Consider the following 24560-nt stretch of genomic DNA (forward strand, 5'->3'; position numbering starts at 1 on the left):
CTCTCTCTCTCTCTCTCTCTCTCTCTCTCTCTCTCTCTCTCTCTCTCTCTCTCTCTCTCTCGTCCCCCTCTCTCTATATATATCTCTCTCTCGCCATGATGTTACTGAAATATCTTGTGAGATGAGAATGGAGCTTCCGTATGACGTACATTCCGCTTGGCAATGCTCCCCGACGACTGTTCGATTTTCGCGAATGTCGATTCCAATCCAGTCACGTGCCTGACGGGGTGCTCTCGCACTGCCGACATATCCTCGTTTGACCACGACGCTATTCTTTTCAGGGCGTTTCATCACGTTTTACGTGACCCTCGCGCACGCACGCTGCCTTCAACGGTCCGACAGCGGGATTTTTTCGTTGCTGATTGCGAGGCGCGAAGCGTGAGTGCATCAGGACGGGACGCGACACGTCCGGATGTAATGATGCATCCGTACGCAGTCGAATTTGGTAAACATCCGCGCGGTTATTATATTCGGCAAATATCTTCTTATATATTTCGGAAGAGCTCTTACCCTGCGGCGTACGCATCTCGTGCATTCATCGTTTAAAATATTTGTACACGCTGCGCGCTCAAATTTTTCCCTTCAGCGCATCGTTCCCAAAATTCCATCCTCTCTCTCTCTCTCTCTCTCTCTCTCTCTCACCCCTTCTATCCTTTTTTACTAAGCATCGATTCCCCGGATATCGACGGGCGTTACAGTCGAGGCACGTACACACGCATCGCGCACGTTGTACAATCGGGAACACAACGGCGACGTGGGGTGACTGCCGCGCACGCGGGGGTGGCTCTCTCTCTCTCTCTCTCTCATGGAAGAGAGCGTGGCAGCGCGGCATGGCGCGGCGTGGCGTGGCACAGCGCGGCGTGGCGACGACGCCTCGAAGACGCGGGGAGTGTGGGGCCGTGCTCGAAAGGCGAGAAGAGTAGGTCGACGGCGTGGTCCCCCGTCGTCGGAGAGGACACCGAGAGAGGAGGGTGGCGTGGCCTTTTCTCGCTCGCTCTGCTCGTGGTGGGGTTAGCACGGCGCGGCGCGCCGCGCCGCGCGCGGAGGGTTGGCTCCGGCCGCGTAATCGCATCGCATGCAGTGGCCTGGCGTGAGTCCGCGCGAGCGCGTCGCACTCTGGTTAGTCGGCTATTCGACGGCGGTCCGCACCGTTCTCACTCGGAACAACGACGACGACTACGACAAGGGTGCTTTGAATCTCGCCCCCGGCGTTGGCGCGGTCCATCCACCTCCGCATCGCGCGCGTGGTCTTCTTCTTCCTCGTCTCCTGATTCCTCGTCTGCCCCTTCCTCGCCCCGAGCCGACCCGCCGCACTCTCATCCTACGCACTCACGCACGCGGGGGCATTATGCGCGCGGCCGACGAGCGCGTCAGCCACGATAGAGACGGCGTCCTTGTCAACGGCGAGGCTGCGAGCGAGTACCGATCAGCTGATCGCGCTGGGAGCCTTTGACACACTGGTCAGGAGCCTGACCCTTAGCACAACACCAACACCGTCGCCACCGCCAGGACCCGGTCAGCCGTAGAAGCGACTCGAGTTTTCGGAAGGTGCAACGGGTGCATCCTTGTCCCCCACTTCGCCTTGCCGCTTTCGGAGCCTCGCACCTTGCCCCGACCTAAATCCCGTAGATCCAGCCCTCGCGGATCTCACCCTCTTTCTCTTGTCCGGTTGTAAACTCGTGAGCGGTGGATGCCGATCGCCGATATCGCGAGCGTGAGTCTCCGTTGCGTGGTAAGAAGACAACCCCTCTTCGCCGCCCCTTGTCGTCGTCGGATCCTTCTCACTTTCTGCGTTGTGTCTGCGGAGCCGGATCGTTCGTTCTCACTCCTTCCTCCTTTCTTTCCCTTTTTCAACCGGAAGTCTCGATAACGTTTGAATCGGAGAGTTCTTTGGGGATGACAACTGCCGTCGGTTTCAATCGTAAGTCTATCGCTGCGCTTGCGACAAGCGCTTTCTTCACGATCATGGCATACTTCTGCACTTTTGCACGTGATACCAATCATTCACTAGACTCACACAGACATTTGTCGCGTGTAACAAAGCTTAATCCGCGGGAAGACACGCTACTTGCCGCCGCTTCTTGGAGAGCTCACGTAATCTCATCGTCTTATTCTTCGTCCATATTCGACTTTTGCAATGCCTATTGTTGAAATTTAATTTCACTCTTCTTTTTCTCTGATTTTCACGATTATTTTGTACATATTTATATCATAACTTTGCATTTTTATAATACTAGAATGACGAGGGAAGTCGAGATGAGAGAGATTAGCGCGCATTATTTTATTTTTTGCCCATACTCGACTTTTGTAATGCCTATTATTGAAGTGTGAAATTTAATTTTACTCTTTTTTTTTTTTTACTTTCACAATTATTTAGTACATATATTTTTTGTCATAATTTTACCTCTTTATTATACTAGAATGATGAAGAAGATTGGGATAAAAAAGAGTAACGCGTATGATTTAATTCTTCATGCATATTTAACTTTTACAATGTCAATCGTCGAAGACAAAATTTATTTTGACTCCTCCTTTTCTCCTTGGCTTTCACTATTATTTAGCACAAATTTACATCATAAATTTGCCACTTTATGATAATAAAATGACGAAGGAAGTCGAGATGAGAGAGATTAACGCGCATCATGGTGCACATTAATCTCGTCTGTCAAGAATGATTTCGAAACGACGAAAATGCAGGCGAGCAGGTACTCCTCGGTGCTCGGTGTGTGCGCACGAGGATGAAATTTACATTCCCGACATTTTCGAAAATCACCGCCATCGCGGCGGAACGCTTTGCGGTGCACTTACACGCCCTTAATTTGCGCCGCGGCTCCAACCGATTTTCATTCCCGAACTCGGCACTTTTACGACGATGAGACGCGCGTAAAATCCCATTACAAGGAACGGTAATGCGTTTTCGTTCTTGACGGAATATGGGACACACTTAAGTCGCGATGACAACGACGACGGCCACACAACGATGAAAGTTTCCGGTGCGCGAGATAATGCAATCGGCGGTTTCACCTCGGGAGAAACGTCGAAGTTCCCGAATTTGAATTTCCCTGCTGGATTCGATACGGGATGGCGCCGACGACGACGGATCTATGCACGACCGAGTCCAAAACTTTGTTAGGACACGATAGGGAGAGAAGAGAGGACAGACGAAAGCGGGGGATCGGGATAGAAGATATCGTTTCGGGTGTCGGCGGAGAACTTGACGTCAGCCTCGTCATCGCGACTTCGAAGGCCGTGTTTTTCCGTCATCCCGTCTCACGATAACCGCCGAAGACGTCCGTTCCGCGTCGCATCGCCTCCAACGTCGATGTTGTTTTCGTCGAGAAGAGAGACAACTTCGGCGGCGGCGGCGGTCGGTCGCCGTTTTATCAGGTCCAAACAGCGGCGCATCCGCAACCGGATGCGACGTAGACGGTTCGCCATTTACGCGGTTAACCCTTCATTATCTTGACACGACGGTACACAGCGAATTTCTTCTCTCCTTCTCTCTCGTCCTTTTCCTCTGTCTCTCTCTCTCTCTCTCTCTTCCTTTCCTTTTCTCTCTTTTTGCCCTGCCGGGATTTCACGCTATTTCCGAAGAAATAGCGAAGAGTTTTCCACGATTCGCGTACGTGCGCCGACTCCCCTGACTCTGGGGTGTCGCGTATATTTTTTATGTACTGTGCTTCGCACAGGGGATTGCATGAACCTCGATCTGCGGCGGATCGCCGTAAGGTCTGGACACTACGGTGACACAATAATAACCGATCCCGTACATGCGCTAATTACACCGACAGGCACGGCTGTATCTGCAAAGTCACGCGCGCGCAAGCGAACCAGACACGGTACGGTCTGTTTCGCGATTATTGTCGGCGAAATGTGGGACGCGGCCCGCTCTGTATTCGTGAGCGCGGCGGCACGAATTAATCGCTAATACAAATTGTTGTTATTCCCCGAGAAGCGAGGCGTAAATCAGCACGGAAAGTCGCGGACGACGGGTATCGTATTCGTTACAATAGCGGCGCTGCGCCGCGCGGCGGAATTACATCCCCCGTCACCTTTCTCATTGTCGTTCCCGTAATTTATGCGGAGGCGCCTAGCATTGTGATGTATGCGCTTACATTATACGCGGGTAACGAGCCGAAACGACGAGCACTCTCGCAAGGAGCTCTCTGTAGATTAACGCTTCGCGAGAATGGACAAGATCGATCCTCGAGAAACTCGGCATTGCGGCGAAAAACCTGTGCGATCCGCCACGCTCCTCTTTCTCTCTCTCCCTCTCTTTCTCCCCTTCGCCATCGCGAATGTTATCTCGCCCCGTGAGTTTCCCGTATCAGATATACTCGAGCGAGAGGTGAAGGAGGATGACAGTAGACAGAGAGAGAGAGACTCCTCTTTCGGGCGATCCTTCGCGGGGAAAAGAGGATTGTCGTTTCCGACGGCGTACGAAGCATCTATCTGACTCGAGTAATTTTTTCAGCGATTACTTATGCGATTGTAAGTGTCCAGGGACACCGGCGGGGGTGAGGAAGAGGTACGAGTGGCGGTGGTAGTCGGTAATCGGGATTACGTGACGCGAGTTCGAATCGAGGGGATGAAGGATAAAACGCCTCGTTGGCGGCACGCGACGATCGATTTCCCCGTGCTCGATGTTAACACGCGAGCATACTACACGACGAGTGCGACGAGAAAAGTATCGATCGTCCTGCTTGACCTTAACCTTCCAACTTGCCACGCCAGGAGCTTTTTCTTTAGGCTACATAAAGAATTTCTGACACTATATCGGCCCAGCAATCTTAATCGCTGGAAAGCCGCGACGCATAAGCATCAGGGCGAGACGTTATCCGCGCGCCCATCTCACATGGCCGAATTTGCCCGAGAAAAGAATCGCGAAGGAGCATCGCATAGAGATCGAAACCGACGTGAATTGCGGATCTATTTCTATTCAGCTAGATCCTTCACGTTTTGATGATGTACTAAAGCGATTTTATCCGCGCGTATAAGAATCATAATAAGAATCATTATTATTATCATCGAGAGTTCTTTATCTCAAGTCAAAGACAGTAAAGTAGAGTAGAGTAGAATTTATTCTCTGGACTAAAACTCCTTCGGGCACACAGTAATTACGTATGAATAACAGATGAAAGTTCTGCCTAGATTTCTTGGAGTGGAGTCTCGCTCCAGGCGATAGTGAAAATACTGCCACTCGAAATCGCAAGGGTGAATGTTTCGCTCAAACTTTGAGTGGATTCTGACTCCGTGCGAGCGAATGTTCCGATTAGAATGAAGATGTTTCTGAGTATATCCGATTCACTCTTCAATTTCGAACAAAAATATTCGAGTACTCGACGATTCAAAGTGGAAAGTTCACTCTGTATGAGCGAATATTCACTCAAATTCGAGTGATTTGAGTGATCACTGTGCTTCTCGAGTGAAGTTTCACTCCAAAAAATTTGGAGAGTTGTCTAGTTCAAAACATCTCTGTACGTATGGATATAACATGACATGATATAATGTGTTACGATATAATAAGTATATGTTAAACTGTCGAAATGGGAGATTAGCCGAATATTCAACAGTCATAACGTTCACATTCAGACACAATGAAAGCGATTCAAGGCTCAAGATTTCATTGAAGCTTAGCGCACTCCCCAAATTTCTTGTAGTAGATTCTCACTTAAAACAAGCGAGAAATGGCAGTATTATCACTTAAAGCAATAATGGAAAAACTGCCATTCACAAAATCGCAAAAGTGAACTCCAGCTTAAGGGGGATACTGAAACCTGAAAACTTTACCGACAGCATACTGACATTTTTCTGCAAAATTTACGTCGTATTGATTGTACAGTATTACAAATGCTTTTACGCGATAAAAGTATGTGCAAAAATGCATAGGAGTGTTGCTCAATATGTGACGAAAACGAAAAAAAAAATTTTAATGTAAACGAAGAGCAGTTGTTGCATTTTCGAATTCAAAAGCTTAGGAATATCGGAAAAGTTTTCGGAAAGATTTCCACACATACGTGATTTTAAAGTGGTTAGATAAAAATTAAGTTTAAAATCTTTGAAAGGTATATCTATAAGAATAGAATGTCTTTTAGATATCCAAACCTAGCAGAACATAGTAAAACAAAGCAACACATATTTACGTAAGTATGTATAAGAAATACGAGAAAGATAGCGTGATTATATTAATGACGATATTATCGACATTTTTGGAGTTCGTCATTCACTTCAGCATTCCCTTAAAGTGGTTTCCAGATGAGCGAGTGTCTCAATTAATGAGAGTGAATATATTCCTGTGACGAGAAGGAAAACTCGCTCTATATGAATGAGAAATCATTCAAATTTAAGTGACTCGATGGTCGCTCTACTTTTCGAGTGAAGCCCACTCCAAGAAATTTAGGAAGTAAAAGTAAACGTACCAATGCCCGAACACGTTTTTATTGTTTTGATTTTTACATATTTAAACTCTTAACATAAAATATACGCACGTGTATTGAACATACACATATATCCTACGTTTTGAAAGCTTAAACAGTCGTATTTAAGGAGCAAACCAATAAGAACACCCAGGATTAGATACGTGTCCGTGAATCGGCACTTTTACCCTTACGTATCGACCGTCGTACGGATCGTGCTCTCGTTAGACTATCGTGTGCATCTTGCACGGACCGCCAGATGTTCGTCGTATAGGAGATATTAGCGCGGCTTAACCGTCGAAAGTTTCGCCGTTCAATCTCGCGCCGATAGCGAGCGTGCGCGCACACACACCGGATAACAATCGCGCGCCGAGGCAATTAACAGACTCGCGCATCTGGAGAATACTTGGTGGGTAGGAAGGATGTGGTGTTAAATCACGGGCTCTCGGATCGGATTTAATTTGCAATTCTCTGTACTGTGTAATCAAGCTCGGCGAAATGGCTTCCAGCCGCTTAAACCCGTATCCCACACTCGCTCGCGTTTCCGCGCCATTTCGCTGAGGTGTGTTTCCGGGCGAATTCGGCCGCAGCCGGCCGCCAATTTCTCCGCGCGGCTTCGTGATCGCGCTCATGAAAATAATTTGCGTTTCGTGTTCGCGTTAGGGCCTCGCGTGGCCGAGTTATTCGCGCGAAAGGTAATTTCGACTTCGCAACGGCACGAGAGAAAACGCTGAATTTTCAGCACGACGGCGAGATATCTGATTCATAAATGTTCTCGCGTTTCTGACACGACTCCATCTGTATACATCTCTCCTTTTCCTAAAGTCTACTCTACTTATTTTAATATTATTATTATTTGTTCGCTAATCTAAGTATCAATATAGCTTTTCTAAAATAACCACCTCTTAATGGCTTTATTCTTTTATTTTTCTGTTCTTTTCATTTCTTCTGTATGTTATCAATTAGACTAAACTCGTTTATTTATTTATAACTCTCTAAATTGCTTAGAATGGGATTTCACTCGAAAAATAGCGTGACCACTGCAATCACTCGAGTTCTAGTGGCCTTTTACTCGAAATTTAAAAGTGAATCCGGTGTATTTTATATTAAAAAAAAAATAGATATAATGATGACAACTGTATAGAGAGATGACACGAATTTAGTATGTAGAATTAATGTATATAATTTAATAAACTATTTAGTAGTTATTACAACTAAAGCTTTGATTGCAATGATTACAAAATAGTTATCATTTCTTACCGCAATCTACTTTTTGTCACAAGAATTTTATAACCTTTAAAGTTTACATCTAATTTATTTTCTATCTTCTGATGAAAGAAATTCTCATGTAATTCTTCTTATTAATGGAACTATTCCGATATTTGGCCTTCTATTTTACGTACCATTTACCGGTTGAAAATGGGATTAACGCGAGCAGATTAGAAAATAACTAGCACCGGTTTATCGGCGAAATAGCACGTCAGAGAGAGAGAGAGAGAGAGAGAGAGAGAGAGAGAGAGAGAGGGAGGGAGCATTATACGGGATTGATACGGCTTTCGAACGCGCATTTATCTGTTTCCATCCGGTTCGTCGCGATAAATACGGGCACTCGCGTATTTTCAAAGTGCACTGAAACGTGAAACCATTCTCAACGTCATCGAAATGGAACATATCGATGATCGATTCGCGTATCTTTCTCGAAATCGGGCTTCACCTATCTCTGGGTGTGCGGACGCCCCAGATATAAAGTACCCTGTGCGACCGACGAGAGAGCGAGTCCATAAGAAATCCACATCGCAAGATCTTTTTTCTCCCTTTCTCGTCTTATCTATCACTTTTGCAGCCGAATAGGCTGGAACATTAACGTTATCTGCGCCCCGAGGGATCGAGGAAGCGAGCGCTCCTCCGCCCTGCAAGGACGCGTAATTTGTCGTCGTTGGTAAAAAGGGCGTGTCGCTGCCAGTAGACCAATGTCCGACGCCGGATACGCGAGCTCGATTACACGCCGGGGAATAAAACGCGACTAATTGAATGCGGTCGTGTAGCGAAACTCTGCATTGTGCTCCGCATAATTGCATATAACTCGGGAGAATATCGCAACGGGCACCTGCGATGGAGTTTCCAATTAGTCGAGACCGCGCGTCGTCTGTTGTAGCGTTACCCTTGCCGATTTTGCGGGGATTCATCAAATTATTGTCATTAAGGATATGCTGTGCTCGAGAACTACCGTACTCGAAAACATTCAAAGTGTTTCTCAATTTTCCAGATTCTAACTTTCTTCCAAATAGACCAAAATATTTATAGGCTAAAAAATGATGTCTAAATAAACATTATGTATGTAAGAAACATTTCTTACAACACATTATTTAGTTTTCATTTTTAACTGATGTCACATTATAGTTATTTTTGTTGGAATTGTTGACACCTGACCTAATTTTGTGTCATTTTTTTTTTGTAGAAAATACAGGTTCCAACAACCTGTATTATATCTGTATATTTTATTTTAATATTTTAATTTTATTTGGTTCAGGTAACAATGACGAGACATAATTGACGAGAAAATAAAACGTTTGTTAATAACCTGTCGTGTCGCGCAAGCCTCTTAATATCGCTACTTTTGTAGAACGGCTTCTACGTTATCGACATTTTTAAAGTTCGTTATTGACTTTGACATCATCCTCTCAAGGGGATATCGACGTAATGCTGCTTTCGTAGTTTGCACTATTTTTCTATTTGCTTGCATCGAGTTGCAAATACTTTTACAAATATCAATGCGTCCATGAATGCCCCAGTTATATGCAAAAAAATTTTCTAAATAAAATTATCCAACATTGCCTTTAAACGCGCACGTAATGAGCCGCGAAACGCTGACTCGCCGCGAATTTCACGACAAATCGCGGTATTGCACGGAGCGCCACGATTTCTTTCCTTTTTCCATCTCTTTCTATTTTTTGTTCTATTTTTCGCTTTTTCCTCTTCTTTTTATTTGCCCGCGAGACGCATTCCGCATCGCAGAGAGAAAGAGAGAGAAAGCGCAACGGAGAGCCGCAACGATGCAATTTGCGAGCTCGCAAGTGCCGCGGGTAGCTTGTAATAGCGTCGGGCGAGCCATGAACGCGTTTCTCGCCGTTATCGCGGAGGTGATGTTTGTAAGCACTGTCAAAAATGCCGATGGGATTTGCGCGAAACACTCGCGCACAACCTACGCATTCTTCTTGCCCGACGCAAGATGGTTCGCGATGTGTTCGCGATGGTTCGCATTGGCCGCGGATATTAATGAAAGTGATGGCAATATGTGTGCACTCGAGTTAAACAACTGTACACACGAAAAACACGTACACACGTGTGTGTGTGTGTGTGTGTGTGTGTGTGTATGCATGTACACATACACGCGCAGCTATGTATTTCCACAGTAAATGCTGCGCTATGATGCACACAGAAAAATATCGTTCCATTGCCGAGAGAAGCGATTACTCTGTTCGCTTTTCCTCTTTTAAGTAACGATTACCCTCGACGAAGAATATTTTTTTCATAACAGCTATTTTTTTTTAATATCTTCGTCACACAAATTGGAAAAGAGCTCATTATCGAGTAAAAGAAGGATTTATTCTACTCAAAAGAGGGATTTATTCTCTTTATAAGAATATTGCAAAACTTTATGAAGGAGAAACTCGGTTTGGTTCCCTGCAAAGTAAGTAAACCGAATTTTTGTTTCCATTTAATACACTCTATTGAGATGCTAAACTTACTAGAATCTTACGATCCAGAAAAATTCACGGGAAATTTATCGCGTCGCGTTAATATTTGACAGACGTTCTGTATCTTCTCGTCAGAAACGAACGACGCTCGAAATGGCGTGTCAGTGTGCGCCTCATAAAAAAAAACCATAAAATTCTCGATTTTATAGCCAAGATTATCGTGCAATTTGACCAGCCCGTTTCAGCGTAATGATGTGGGTGTACATCGATCAAATTAAATGAATTTATTTAACGACACCAGCGAGCTAAATTAACTCGTTAATATATTATGAGGTGACGGGCTTTTAAATGTAGAATGCGGGCCCGCGCGCGATAAAGGACTGTGTGAAAAAATACAGCTCGTGACGTGGAGCAGCGCATCATCAACGGCGACAACAAATAAATCTCGTGCTCGCGAAAATGAAATTCCATAATCAACGGCTGCGATCGTGCGTGATGGGCAAAACAAGCGCGGAAAACGCGTTTCGATCGATATGCCCTATCTTTGTGCAAGCGAGTCCTCCCCTCCCTCTCTCTCTCTCTCTCTCTCTCTCTCTTTTCTCCTCTCATGCATAACCATGAGCATATGTGACACACATACAGCCCCGATTCTCTCCTCGTCCTCCGCTGCCGAAAGGATCGTTAGCGCGCAAAGTACCGTCGGGAGGATATTCCGTTCGTTCGAAAAGGTCAAGAATCCCCGTCAGGTCGCCGCGGCCGCCACTGCCTTTGTCCCGGTGCGGAAGTTATTATCGCCGGCGACACGACGATAGTGCACGCTATCGACAAAGAAAGCGAGCGAAAAACGAGCACGGAAAAAAGGTATATTCGCGGATAATAAGGAAAAGGGAATCGCGATTTTCGCGGGCGAGACGAACCGTGTCGTCGCACCTCGCCGTGCATGAGAGCGGTCCAAGAAGCTCTTCCGTTGTACGCCGAAAAAAATATAATCTCATCCGTAGCGAAAATCCTCATATGTATGGCCTCAAGAGGATTTTGCTTGAAAGGAAAAGATTCTAACGTCTAAAAAGATAACTCCAGGCTACGAGGTGGTATTCGCTGTAATCTCATATTCTTACACGAAGAAAACTACTATGGTCGCTATATCCACGTATTCTATGGTTAGAGAGAAAACTTATGTGGTTTCAAGTAGATATAAGGCATTAGAAGTTGCTGTTCATAGTTCTTATGATATACACGGTGTCCCAAAAACAATCTTCGAAACTCTCGTGGAGACGTACGATTGAGTACGGATTGAGGTGAAAGTTCTATACCGTTTCGTGATATTCGCAATAATTATTTCGATATTAATTAAAAAAGATTTGTGAATTGATTACGTGAGATACAGTAAATGAACTAGTGGCGACGTCTGCCATCGTGTGTTTGTAGATTAGATTAGATTAAACTGAATAAGAAAGTCCTCTATCATTTTTTTAATAACTTTGTAAATTTTTAGTTATTAATTAGATAATATTAATATATTATCGCAAGCGATCATTCGTCAATTTTTTTTAAATAGGATAGGACTTTTATGTTCACCTTAATCTGTATCATACTATGCTTCCACGAGAGCTTCGAAAGTTGTTCTGAGACACTCCGTGTCTCATAATATTCAGTTATCCTCATATACATAGTTGCCTTAACTAGAGGAATATTGCTGTCTCGCTGTTGTGGTCTGTAGAACAAATACTATGGTTGAGAGATCCGTAAAGTTTTGTTGCACTATACAACATTAAGAATACTACTCAAACACATATGAATAGACAGTAAAGAAAGTAAATGTATCACTTTCAGAGTATTATGGATACGACAATCATTTTATATGCCAGGCGAAAAATAATATTAATATTTTGCTGTGACAACCATATTTAGGCAAGTGATATCTTTACTCTCTTAAAGTGAATCAGTGAATAGTCACTGATATCACTTATAAGTATAGCACTGAGCAGTTTCAATGCTATACTTATAGCTGTAAATCAATGTATACTTACTGCTTTCAATAATGTTTCACTGATTCACTTTAAAAGAGTAATGTTTTCTTCGTGCAGCGGAAACTCTCATTGAAAGATTATTCCTGTTCTCTAATGAAGTGACCTTACCCTTTAGTGAAAAAGATTTCCACTAAAGGATAAGCTTATATATTATTTTGGATTGTATCTCGTTTCCTCTTCTCAAGTTGTGCCAATTATCAGTTGTACTCTCGCCGCGTTCCTCCCAGTCCCAACACGCTGAGTCTCGCAAAGTTGCAATAATGAAATTAAGCGCCTAAATAATATGCTTCTGCCGTTACTCCCCCGAGTTTTCGCGTATCCGATCGAAGCCTCTCAACAGAGGACTGTAATCCGCGGATTACCGCCTTCATATCGTCCCGTTGCCTGATAAAGGCGGATTACAGATTAGCGTGCGCTCGTGGAAGCAGGTCGTTTGTCACAGGAAAAGATCGCTCCAAGTGTCGTGCCGTTTCGCATCGACAGGCCGGAGAGGCAAAGAGGACGACGAGCCCGATCAGCGCACGAAGTCGCGCGCGTCGGACTCTCCCGTAAAAAGTGTGAAATCGCCGATTTTACAGCCGAGACTGTCGCACGATTTTACAGCTCGCATAGCTTTATGGTAAAAAAGAACATTTATTGTACTGACTGTACCCCGGATAACACGGATAGCACGGATAACATCGCGTTGGGCGAACGGAGCGTTTCGAAGATTTTCTGTGGTCGGTCATTAATTCCATCCTTTATTAACGACAGTTTCCGCGGCACGTTACGACTGTTGAACGTTTAACACACCATTCGACGTCGCAGTCGTTACGATCTCGTTACGTGTCGGACTGTTAAGTAAGGTAAAAGTGGAACAAAACGTCCTGCACTCAATCTGTTTTTGCCGTTCTTGCACACTTTTTTACCAAATATCAAAGTATGAAGAGTATCAATATATGGAGAGTAAAAAATTAAATAATCATTAATTATTAATAAATTTCCATGTATCTTAATATATGATAAAATTCACACACAAAAATGCTGAAAGTTTATATATGAATATTCATATTTAAGGACCAAAACGAGACTCAAAAGGAATCTAATTTTCAGCGGAATTTTTTGAATCTTAGATTTTATTCTCATACATAATCTCAAGAGAGGATCCTTTTAAAAAGATAATATTCTTAAAATTAGAAAAATTTCGTCTTTTATCTGCAGTGCGTCTTATTTTTAATAGAAAACAAATATATTCTTCTTAATTTAAAAGCAAAAAAAGTTAGAATGATATCTAATATATTTGCGATCGATAGCCTATTTCATTAGAAGGAGAATGCTCTTTAGGCAAAGGTTGTCGCTTGGAATATGGGATTACAGGAAATAGCACCTTGCAACCGAAGTCCTTTTTCTTGGGTGAATAAAAGCGTGCAGGGTCAGTACGTGGCCAGGCACGTACTTTTACCTCACATTTTAACGATCGGAATTCTCATCGTTCTTCCCGTACTTGTCCCTCTTTCAAGCTAAAGCTCGCTTTTTTTTTCATTCCACTCTTCTTGTAGCCGATCTACTTTTCGTTCGCTTATTATTGTTTACTTAACCGAAGGATCGGAGCACTTCTCGATATTAATCGTCGAGTTTTACTGATAGGAGAGAGCAAGAGACTCAAAGGCGATCGCCTGAGGTCACTTAAAGATTCCGAACACGATTTTTCAGGTCGTCGGTAATAAGTCGATTCCTCTGGCGGGATCGGAGTTTATCGACTCGATCATTAAATTACACGGCTGCAAGTCGCATCCGTGTGTCCGTGCACACACTTCGATGATACTTCCCGGCTATATCCTCACAGCCAACGACACATTACGTGAACTCGCTCTAATTACATTTCCCCGGGAGTCCCAGACACGCCTCCCGCTTTTTCAAATCGCGCGCTCTCTCTCTCTCTCCCTCTCTCTCTCTCTCTCTCTCTCTCTCTCTCTCTCGATTAATCCCCGACAATCCTCGCGGCAATTAAACGTCCGCCGTCTATTAATATTACGACAAACGAATATCGAGGCGGCTTGATATATCGCACGCGATTAAGCCGGCGCGGAACACGGACGGATCATATTGCGGAAGTATTGGAAATCGATGAGAGCGCACATTACCATTTTTCACATAGAATACGATACGATACGCGCTGCCTACATTATCATAAGAAACATCTATCATCTCGTCTTGGGCTTATCACTTATGAAATATGTATTGAAAAACATATATAAAACATACTCTGGTGTGGCAAAAATTCCATTTCGTATCTGCATTCCATATCTAAACTCGTATTCGCAATTCCACGTAGCCATGTGTGTGTATGTATGTGTGTGCGCGCGCGCGCGCGTGTATACGTACATATAAATATAAATACGCATACATATATATGCATGTATGTATTTCCGCCTCTGTATCCTATTCTGTATTTTTATCTATTCATAGCAATTTTTTCCTCCTTTTTCCTTTTTTTTCGTGAAACGCTTTTCCTTTAGCCGCGGCTCGTGGTTAGGCGATAAATTCTGTACGGGAAACGAGATGTGCGCGGAAAGTGTGAGCACGATAACCCCGCGTTGACCTCGCGTGGACTCTTGACCCCCTTTCGAAAACGCTTAATTTATAGTAATGTATCATCACGCTGTGATTGAGTCGCGTCCTCGTTTCATCGCGCGATGCGATCCTTAATGTCGAATCGTCGCGTTTATTAGCACGACGACGACTGAATGTAGGACGCGTGCGTTCGGATTTGCGGAAACCCAGCCCGGTCGATTATCCGCGAAAGGACTCGGCCAAAGTGACACGAACAGGATTTCCAGATTTCGGAACTGCAGTTTACCGAACACATACTCGCACGCTCGCTAATTAGCTACTTTGTGCAAACCTATCACTTACGGTAAGCCGTTGGGTTTCACACGATCACATTATATCGCGACGATACGTTCTCTGTTTAACAAATTTTATCGCTCGATTCTTTACCTTCGCGCGTTTCTCGCGCGCGCTCTTTGTATAAATCCTTATTACACCGTATCGAATAAAGTTCTCACTTGCAGCCGTATCGTATCTCCTACGCCGTGAAAAATTCAGGCGAAGCCTGTAAAAAAGAGCGCGAGTGGTTGAAACTTTTATACGGTGCGCGCGTGCAGTCGACCTTTTGAATTAAATAGTGAAACTTCAAGGATTTAAATTCCCCCGTGAAGTTCGGACATCGCTTCCAACCGCCGCCCCGCGATTGTTCTTATTTCACAAATCCGTGCTACCCCGCGAGATTACAATGAGCCCTTAATTAAACCGCATACCTCTATCTGAGTTATGGCTACTTTTTAGCAGATTACTATAATTACATCTCTAATCTGACCGCGCTGCTATTGTCCATATTAGCCAAATATGTGTCGCGTGCGTTACTCAATACTGCGCCCTGTAACCCACCGATGTCAGAATAATTAGGTTGTCCACTAAATTTGATTGAATCTTGAAGTCGCGTCCGAATCGACTTCCATACTCTACTCGTATTTCTTACTTCCTAAACTTCTTCACGCAAAATTTAACTCAGAGTAGAACGACAGTTTGCTCGAATAGTGAATGTGTAGAATGAATTCTACACTCCGAAACGAATGGAGTGAATATTTTCATCCAACATTGAAAAGTGCTTCAAGAAAAAATTCACTCTAACGGATTGAAATGCTCACTTTGCGGATTAAAGATCCACTCTAAAAATTGGAGTGAAACAACTCGTTACGTCAAATTCGCTCGTTTTGAATGAAATTCCATTCCAAGTAATTTAGACAGTATACATGGAGAGAGAATTGTATTTTATTTCAACTTATTTTATAAAAGTGTGAATTCTGTCTTATTTTCTTAAAAGTTACTGCAGCATTTGTAGACGAAATTGATAGACATCCTGCAGTGATGGACTATCCTTTTACTTCGTATGTTCTATCTACATTTCATCAACTGAAATTTGCTGTGTTTCTAGCGAAATTTCTAGCGAAATTTGTTATGTTCCTTAATACAAGATAGACCTTGCTATTCTTGCACTACTAAAAACACAGTAACATTGAAAAGAGTTTGTGTAGTTGAGGAATAGTTCGACATTTTATAATCCCATATATTCTTTCATTTCATAAGTATTATTTACACTTTAGGAACTGCTTTGAAAATTTGCTATCTGAAAACATTGGAACCAAATACAAGACGCGGTTCCCAAAAAACAAGTGAAATTTACTATGCTCCTTGGCCAAATAAACTCTATTGAGTCTATGCACTACTAGAAACATAGTAAAATTGAAAAAAATCTCTGTTTAATAAATAAAACAAAAAAAAAAGTAAAATTCTCTCCGTGTACTCTCTAAATTTCTTAGAGTGGAATTTCATTCGAAGTGAAAAATGGCAGTATTTTTATTCCAAATTGCAAGAGCAAATGTTTCACTCAAGCTTAAATTGTGATACTCCATATGAGCGAATGTTTCGATCAATTAAAGAAATTAAATGAATATTAAATGAATTAAATGAATATAATTCTATAACGGTGGAATACATCAGATTCGCATTTCAATTTTACGTGAAGATATTCATTCAACAGTTTAGAGTGGAAAATTCACTTCATATGAATGGAAAAATCCAAGTGACTCGGAGTGGTCGCTCAACTCTGTTTCGATTGGAATATCACTCTGAGAAATTCAGCAAGTAAGACTCGCGATATCGTATTAGTCCTTATTTTGGTTAACCATCGGTATCATAAGCAATTCACCTGCGATGCAAATTCGATCTAATCTACGCCCGACGATGCAAAATCGGCGATGGCCATCTCGATCGGTCTGCAAATCGCTAATTAATGTTCATCCGTCCGACTTCATTGGCTTTGTCTCGATCGCAAACGCCTACTATACACACATCTCTATTTGTTCCCGCCTGCGTCCACGGCCGCGAATTGCCGCGAATAATTGAAATTAATTGTGCTCCGCTCTATCCATTCTTTCACTCGCGAGCGCCGGGCGGCCATTGTTCGGCGCGAAAGGATGATTAATGTTTTCCATCGTTGAATTAATTCCCGGGCGAAAGCATAAACGCCCTTTGTCTTGCCACGACGTAGATTAAGCTCCCGATCTCTCCTCTTTTTGTCTCGCAAAAATGCACACTGCACCTGCGCGCACCGCCGCCGCCTCCTCGTCCTCCTCTGCTCTCATCCCGCGACTTGCAATTACTTCGATACCTCCGTGTCGCGTATGCATACTGTATACGACGGGATTGAAAAAGTTTTACGATAGTTCATTGTTTAACTCGCGAATAACATCGGATTTGCGTTTTTTTACTCTCTCTCTCTCTCTCTCTCTCTCCCCTCTTTCTCTCGCTCGCTCTCTTTCGCTCTCGCGCACAGCGACTGACAGCGTGTCAATCCGACTTTGCCGTAACGCAGCGGTAACATGATAAATATTGATCCGCGAATTCGTGTGTGCTCATCACCGCAATCACACAATTAACGCTACCAAGCCCCGCTCTCCCCGCCTCTCGAAACGGATGCGGGCATGTGTGTACAAAATTCGCTAATTGCGACGAAAATAAAAATGCTCGCGCTGCGAGCCGGCACAAAGCCGCATTTACACAATACCGCCGACGCATATCGCTGAGGATTTTACAGTCGCGCATTTCGATCATTATAATCGCAACTGTTTACGAGGAAAACAGTTCAGTTAATAACCCAATTCTCATCACTGCTCGCATTGAAGAGATAAATGTCTAAAAAAAAAACAGAAAATATATACACATATTCTCACAGGCAGAAACAAATTTTTTTCAAAGAAAAGAATGATCTCATCCTTAACGGAGTTCTTCTATTCATTATCCCAAGAATCTTCTAAAACCAAAAAATGAATATTCTTAACTTAACATTCTTACCCAAAGTGAGAGAGAGAGGGAGGAAAATAAAGAAAGAGAGAAAAATATTCTCTTTTCTCATATAAACTCGGCTGTCACTGAGCTTTTTGAGTAAAATTTTATTCCAAAAAATCTAGAAATTATCCAGCGAGTAATTATTTAGCGAGTAAATATTTTTCATTTCTCCTCCCAGTGCACACACTCGCACACGCATACACAATTGCGCTCATTCCCGCAGTCAGTGTCTCTCTCGACCCGGCCTGCTTCCGACGTCCTCACACGTCGGGATTTCGTGCAGAGTTTCATCCAACTCGAGCTTCGCGACAACTGCAAGTAGTCTAGCCGCGCGCTTATCCGGCCGACGCCGCGCTCCCTCCCCCGCGTTCGGTACGGCCCGCGACGAACGCAGGTGCGAGCATACATAGAATTGAACGAACGACGAATGACCTTTCACTCAAAGAGACGCGGGCACCGGCGACGTCGGCGCGACGATGAACGAACACGATGCGTAGCCGCTAGCCGGTAAAAGTGCTGACGCAAGGGCACGAAAGTGGAAGGCGGAATTATGCCGGACAAAAATCCGGGACAATGCCGAGATGGACAACGCGACAAAGATTTCCTCGCCGGCGAGATCTCATCCATCGGCATGTCACTGCGGCCCAGCGGGAGTGCATCTTCCGGTGAGTAACCGCTCCGCGAGGACGATCTCGTCGTCCCGGCTGTCGAATTGAGAGAGTTGAAATAGAAAACGATAGGCCGATTTAGCCACCGCACTCGAATTCACAGCATGAAAACATATATTAAAATCACTTTTTACATTTAATAAATATAACAAACACTGCGTACACATCTACTAAATGTTTTGTAGCCTTTAAACTTTTGCAATACGGTGATACACCAATGTACTGCGAAATATCTTTATATATTCTAATAATTTTGTATACGTGATTCGATACTTGAAACTTTAATAAATAAATAAGTATAATTTTAGATGTTTTATTTTTTTATATAAATGGACATTTTACATGTTTTGGAAACTATAGCTATCAGCGTGCATTAAAGGATACAAAAAGTCTAGCATAGGCATATGAAATATTTGTTTTTTTTTCAATTTATTAGATGTAACAATTAATTTTAGTCGATCTTTTTCATGCTAAGCTCAAATCTGTTGGCTAAATTAGCCTATCACTTCTTTTAGACTTATTTTAAAAATGACAAAAAATGGCCTTCTTGGTAGAGATTAGTTGGTTCTTTTTCATCTGAACTCGATCTCTCCTATTTCTCTTAAGAAAAAGACTTCTAAGTTGTGTAAGGGAGTTATAGGGGAGTTGTAAAACGAAATAAATTATTTCTTATACATCAAGCTTACTCCGCGTATTGTAGACGAGCTTTTGAAATTAGGATGAAGTCTCATGGCATGTATTTGCGTGACCAATCGGAAGCGTTATTCGAAAACTATGTGCCATGAAACCACCACATGATTAATTACGCAGTTACGCGTTACGCGGAAAACACATGCCATGATGCTTCATCTTTAGAGAATGCTCGACCACTTTGCTTGATAATTATTCGTACCAATATTACGCTCTAGTCGGATCCTGGAATGTTCTAGTGGAGATCCGCGAGTGCACATCGCGACGGATTTGCGTGAAATTATCGTCGACGCGGGGGCGGTTTATCCAATTTGTGTAATTGTAATTTATTGCGACAATCGCATAAAATGCGCGCTCGCGTGATCGCGCTCAGCAATTTATTACAGAAGAGTATACCATCTCGCCAGCAGATCACGATTAATTTGTCAGATTGTTGATGTGCTCGCTACACCGTCGACTTGGACTCCTTCAACTGCCGCAACAGTTTTCTCACGACGTGACCGTTAGTGACGACTTCTTTGGAGTTCCTACGACCCGCCGCGACGCACCTCGTGAGCTGCTCTCTCGCGTTCACGCAATCCTGCGAAACGGCCAGGGGATAAGACTCAGAGGTGGTCAGACTGGTGCGGAGCTGATTGAACAGATTAAAGATGACGCATTCCTTCATGAGAATCTCGGAGTCGGCCACTTTGCTGTCATCCGCGGCGCACAGCCACAGCAAACTGTCCAGCCAATCCTCTTCTCCGCGTTGCCCAGTCTTGTAAACGATACCCAGATCATGCAGCCACAATGTCAACTGGAAAACAGAGATTCAGACTCGTCCTTGAGAGCAGCTGCCTTCTCCATATTGACGGCGCCGATGAACGTATCGTTGATAACGCGAGAGAAACCTCAAAACGGGATATCCGGTCAGATAATTAGTCATGAGCGACAATATACGATTGAAATATCAATATTCACGCTGTTAGCGTCGTATTGCAACGATATTGTCACAATTCAAGCTTAAGGTCAGCTCACAAAAATAATGATCGGACTTGAAAGCTCCATGTTTAAGATTGTATCGCGATTATGTTCTGTACACTCAGAGAAAAAGACACGTTGGTGGCAACTACACAAGTTTTATATGTAAAATACATGTATACTATGTTTCTTGGATAGATAGATTTTACTGTCAGTCTATTCCTACACTATTTTTTGTAGAAACATAGTAAAATTGAAAAAAGTTTGTATAGAAAATTTTCTATGGTTCTAGTAAAATTTACCATATTAGCAAGAAATTTACTATGTTTTCTTAGCAAGATAGACCTTACTATGACAGTGTCTATTCCTGCACTACTAGAAACACATGGCAAAATTGTGGAAAACTATAATATTCTATCTGTATATAGTTTAATAAACTATTTTATAAATTATAGTTAACTATAGTTAACTATAATAAACTATAGTTTTATAAACTATTTTGTAATTGCTGCACCCAAAACTGAATAGTGCTGCATAGTTCTCGTAACCATTCAGCTTTAGTTGCAATAACTACAAAATAGTTTATTAAGCCACATATATTAATCCTACATACAAAACTCGTATAACTGTCATCATGTCTTTTTTTTTAAGTGCAATGTTCTTCGAGCGAAATTACATTCAAGAAACAAAGTAACAGCCTAGTCATTCAAAATCGCGAGTGACTTTTCACTTATATGAGTCGAATTCTTCCACTCCGAATTATCAAGCGTATAGTTTCATCCGAAATTAAAGAATAAATCAATTAAACTCAAACGTCACCGAAACACATTCACTTATGGATTAAGAATCTCCATATTCCAAATTTGAATTGGACAATCACGCTTGGGATTTAGGTATCTTCGTCGTGGCTTCGAGCGAATTTTCGTTCGAGTAAGATTCCACTCTGAGAAATTTACACAGAGTATTCCGTTCCGCTGACGCTTGAGCATGCTCGAGATCAACGATACGTTTCCGACGGGAAGTGCGATAATATACCAGCTTACCGTGCCACGACATCGGAAGGTGAGGGGATTACCGGAGAAGCGAAACTTCTCGAGACCCGCCATCGGCATGAGCTGGGCCGGTTCCAAACACGTCAAACGGTTCTGCCTGACGTCGAGCCTTCTGAGGCCTCGCAGTCTCTGGAAGACCATCGGCTCGATCGACGTGATGAGATTGTACGAGAGATCCAGCTGCTCCAGAGACGGCATACCGGCGAACCACTGATCTCTCAGCTCCGTTATATTGTTGTACGGCAAACTGAGCTTTTTCAAGCTCGACAGACTGTCGAAGGCATAATCGGAGATCGTTCTGATGCCGCAGTCCTGTATATTCAAAGAAACCAGGCTCCTACCGTGTCTCGCGAACGATCGCTCGGGGATATTCTCTATCTGCGACTTGAAGACCATAATGTCGCCTATGTCCGACGACGCGTTGTAGTTCACGACGGTGTTCAGAGTCACGTTGGAGCATTTCAAGTGCTCATATAATCCTGCGGATATAAATCACGAACTAGTGAAATCTTCAGAAAAATTTGCGTTGATCACGGAAGAACCAGGATAGAATCAATCAATCACAGCGATTGCTTCATTCGCTATCTTACATTCAATCCACAGACATATAGAGTAGACTGCGCATTGTTGTAGAAAAGACGAAATCAGCATTAGCAAGGCTAATAGCCGGGAACACACAAAGAAGCGTGAACAGTAAGCAAATTGATCAACCAGTCGACAATTCTTCTTTTAGAAATAATCGATTGTGATTTGTCAATTTTCTAACTGCTTAAGTATTAGTTCAGTTCTTTCTGTTTAGGTTTTTCTGTGTGCTGCAGCCCTAAAAAAGGCAATAGAGAGAGAGTAAGATATCTTTTTTGTCTAGTTATCCGATTGATGGTAAAAACAAAAGAAAAGAAGCGATTATATGTGTCCTCTCTTTCTTTCAATGTGTCTTATTCTCTCTTTTGTTTCTCCTACATTGCTTTCTCTCTGAAGCTTGATCTGCAATGTGTTCTTTGCTTTCTGTTTCTTTCTCTTTATCTCCTTCTGACTCAAAGCCTTAAACTAAAAAAAGATAGAGAACGAGAAACAGAAAGCAAAGAGCACATTGTAGATTAGGCTTAAAGCTTGATCTACAATGTGTTCTTTGCTTCCTGCTTCTTTCTCTTTATCTCTTTCCGACTCACACCTTAAACTTTAAGCCAGAAAAAGACAGAAGACAAGAAACAAAACACAAAGAGCATATTGTAGGTCAGGCTTTAAAGTACTGTGTGAAGAAAGAAAACATTTAACTTGATATATCTTTGTCCTTCGATCTCGTCACCAGCCGTACTGTATAAGAGCGCAGTCTATATTTTATAAGCCTATGGTTTAATTTAAATAATAGCAATATCTATAATATACGTTTTACCTAAAATTCCAGCAATTTGTAATTTATACAAAATCAAATGAGACCAGTGAGTCTCACTGAGTCGTGAGATAAGGAGGGTTTCGCGAAACAGGCGAGAATCTAGGGCGTTCTCGTTAGGTATCGCGGCGCAGTCTCACCTTCCTCGTATTTGCTGGTGGTGCAGGCTGCGATTGCGATGTCTGCGAGAACGGAAATGCAGGCAAGAACGAGAAACGAGAGCCGGTACATCGCGGAGCGCGGACACTGCCTGAGCGGTTGTTTTACGACTGACTATCCGCTGAAAACGGATACGAGGATTCCAGCTCGTGTCCATCGAATTATCGCGACCGACGCTTCCCGTTCTCTGCGAATGATACTGTCTTATCGGTGGAGCAATTGTTATGCGAATATCGCGGATACATATCCCGCTGATTATAAAAAAAAAAAACAGTAATTAACGATATCCTTGTCCTGACACGCGCGTACATTGTTCCAGCAGGACACTGCGGAGAAATGAATCTCGTCGTTGGGCATGCAAAACAATCGTGATTAACAATACGTCTCGTTTAATTATGATATCTTGTAATATTTGCAAGAAATACGAATTACCTCTTTGCGAAATGTTCGAGACGTTTGCCTCATCTCTGACGTTCGTACCGTCTCGGATTAACGAATCGCGGCGTCCCTCCGCCTCCTCGAAACGAAGGAATCGTCGAAACGAGTTGGTTTATTTTTCTTCTCGGTAGGCATCTCGACCCTCGCGAGTTGCGGCGAGGTCGACGCGTTGCCGGAGCTGCCGGCGCAGGATGAGGAACGCCTGCAGCGTGCTGCACGCTTGCTGCAGCAGAGGCTGGTGTTACGTCAATGGTTGACGGATCATGGCCTACACAGCTATTATCAAAAGTAAGAGAAAGTAACACGCAAACGCCTCTTCTGAGGAAAATTTTACTTCTAAAATCTATAGTTTACATCACATTCCAATAAAGTTTTCCTCTGAAAGAACGTTTTGGAATGCAGCCCTAATAAATACTAAAATAGCACAATTTATATGCAACATATACATTCTTAATAACACATTTTACAAATGTAAAATGTACAGATAAGTTGTGTCGTCTGCTAACATATCTGCCTTGTGTTAAATTAACAACAAAATTGGGAATGGATAAACTAAATTACATGAAATGTATTAAATTTGATACAAAAGTTTTGCAGCGTGTCGTTTGTTTCTTTTTTTGTCATTGCGCAGCCAGTAGTAGCTAATTTAACACGAGAACTACCAAAGCAGTCGAAATGACGGTTGAATTTCTTATAAAAACTTACAACTGTGCATAGAAAGAACAAAATAAACGTTTCTTTCCTTTTACTTCCTTATATTTTCCTTATATTTTCAAAAACCGGTTTTGATAGAAACCTGATCAGAATCTGTCGTTCTGATAGAAATAGATCGTTAGTTGTTGATGGTTTCAGTGTTAATTGACAAATTCGCGTTATTACATTCGTCTTAGAAACAACGTTTGCCCCGCGGAATAACAGCTTTAAACTTTTAAGCTTTAAACGCAGCACGAAGTTAATAAGAATTTGAGTTTTACTGAGTCGCAATAATCATACAGTTATTTTTAACCGGTTTCTTTCTATTCCTCATCATTTGTCGAAACCATGATATTTAGGAGCGATCGTGATAGAGAAAATATATACATATATTTATATATATGTATATATATGAAGCATATATATATATATATATATATATATATATATATATATATATATATATATATATATATA

At 42.8% G+C, this 24560-nt stretch overlaps 2 protein-coding genes across 9 annotated transcripts in view; one reads left to right on the forward strand and one right to left on the reverse strand.

Annotated features, from left to right (window-relative positions):
* Positions 1-24560, forward strand: part of LOC116841699 (apoptosis-resistant E3 ubiquitin protein ligase 1) — a 43953-nt gene that overhangs the window by 12666 nt on the left and 6727 nt on the right. For 3 of the 8 annotated variants that reach the window (XM_032809969.1, XM_032809971.1, XM_032809970.1), the window contains exon 3: positions 23522-23678. In XM_032809969.1, the coding sequence (XP_032665860.1) occupies positions 23522-23678 (157 nt within the window). The other 5 variants (XM_032809975.1, XM_032809972.1, XM_032809973.1 and 2 more) reach the window with 5 other exon arrangements.
* Positions 19001-23094, reverse strand: LOC116841703 (leucine-rich repeat and immunoglobulin-like domain-containing nogo receptor-interacting protein 3). Its single transcript, XM_032809986.1, has 3 exons — positions 22934-23094; positions 21395-21882; positions 19001-20187 (listed from the first exon to the last, which is right to left on the reverse strand). Exons 1-3 carry the CDS (start codon positions 23022-23024, stop codon positions 19837-19839), a joined length of 930 nt encoding a protein of 309 aa, XP_032665877.1. The 5' UTR covers positions 23025-23094; the 3' UTR covers positions 19001-19836.

This window comes from Odontomachus brunneus, unplaced genomic scaffold (assembly GCF_010583005.1).
Source record: "Odontomachus brunneus isolate Ranch 3 - 2012 unplaced genomic scaffold, Obru_v1 Obru_scaffold_017, whole genome shotgun sequence".
NCBI classification, from domain to species: Eukaryota; Metazoa; Arthropoda; class Insecta; order Hymenoptera; family Formicidae; genus Odontomachus; species Odontomachus brunneus.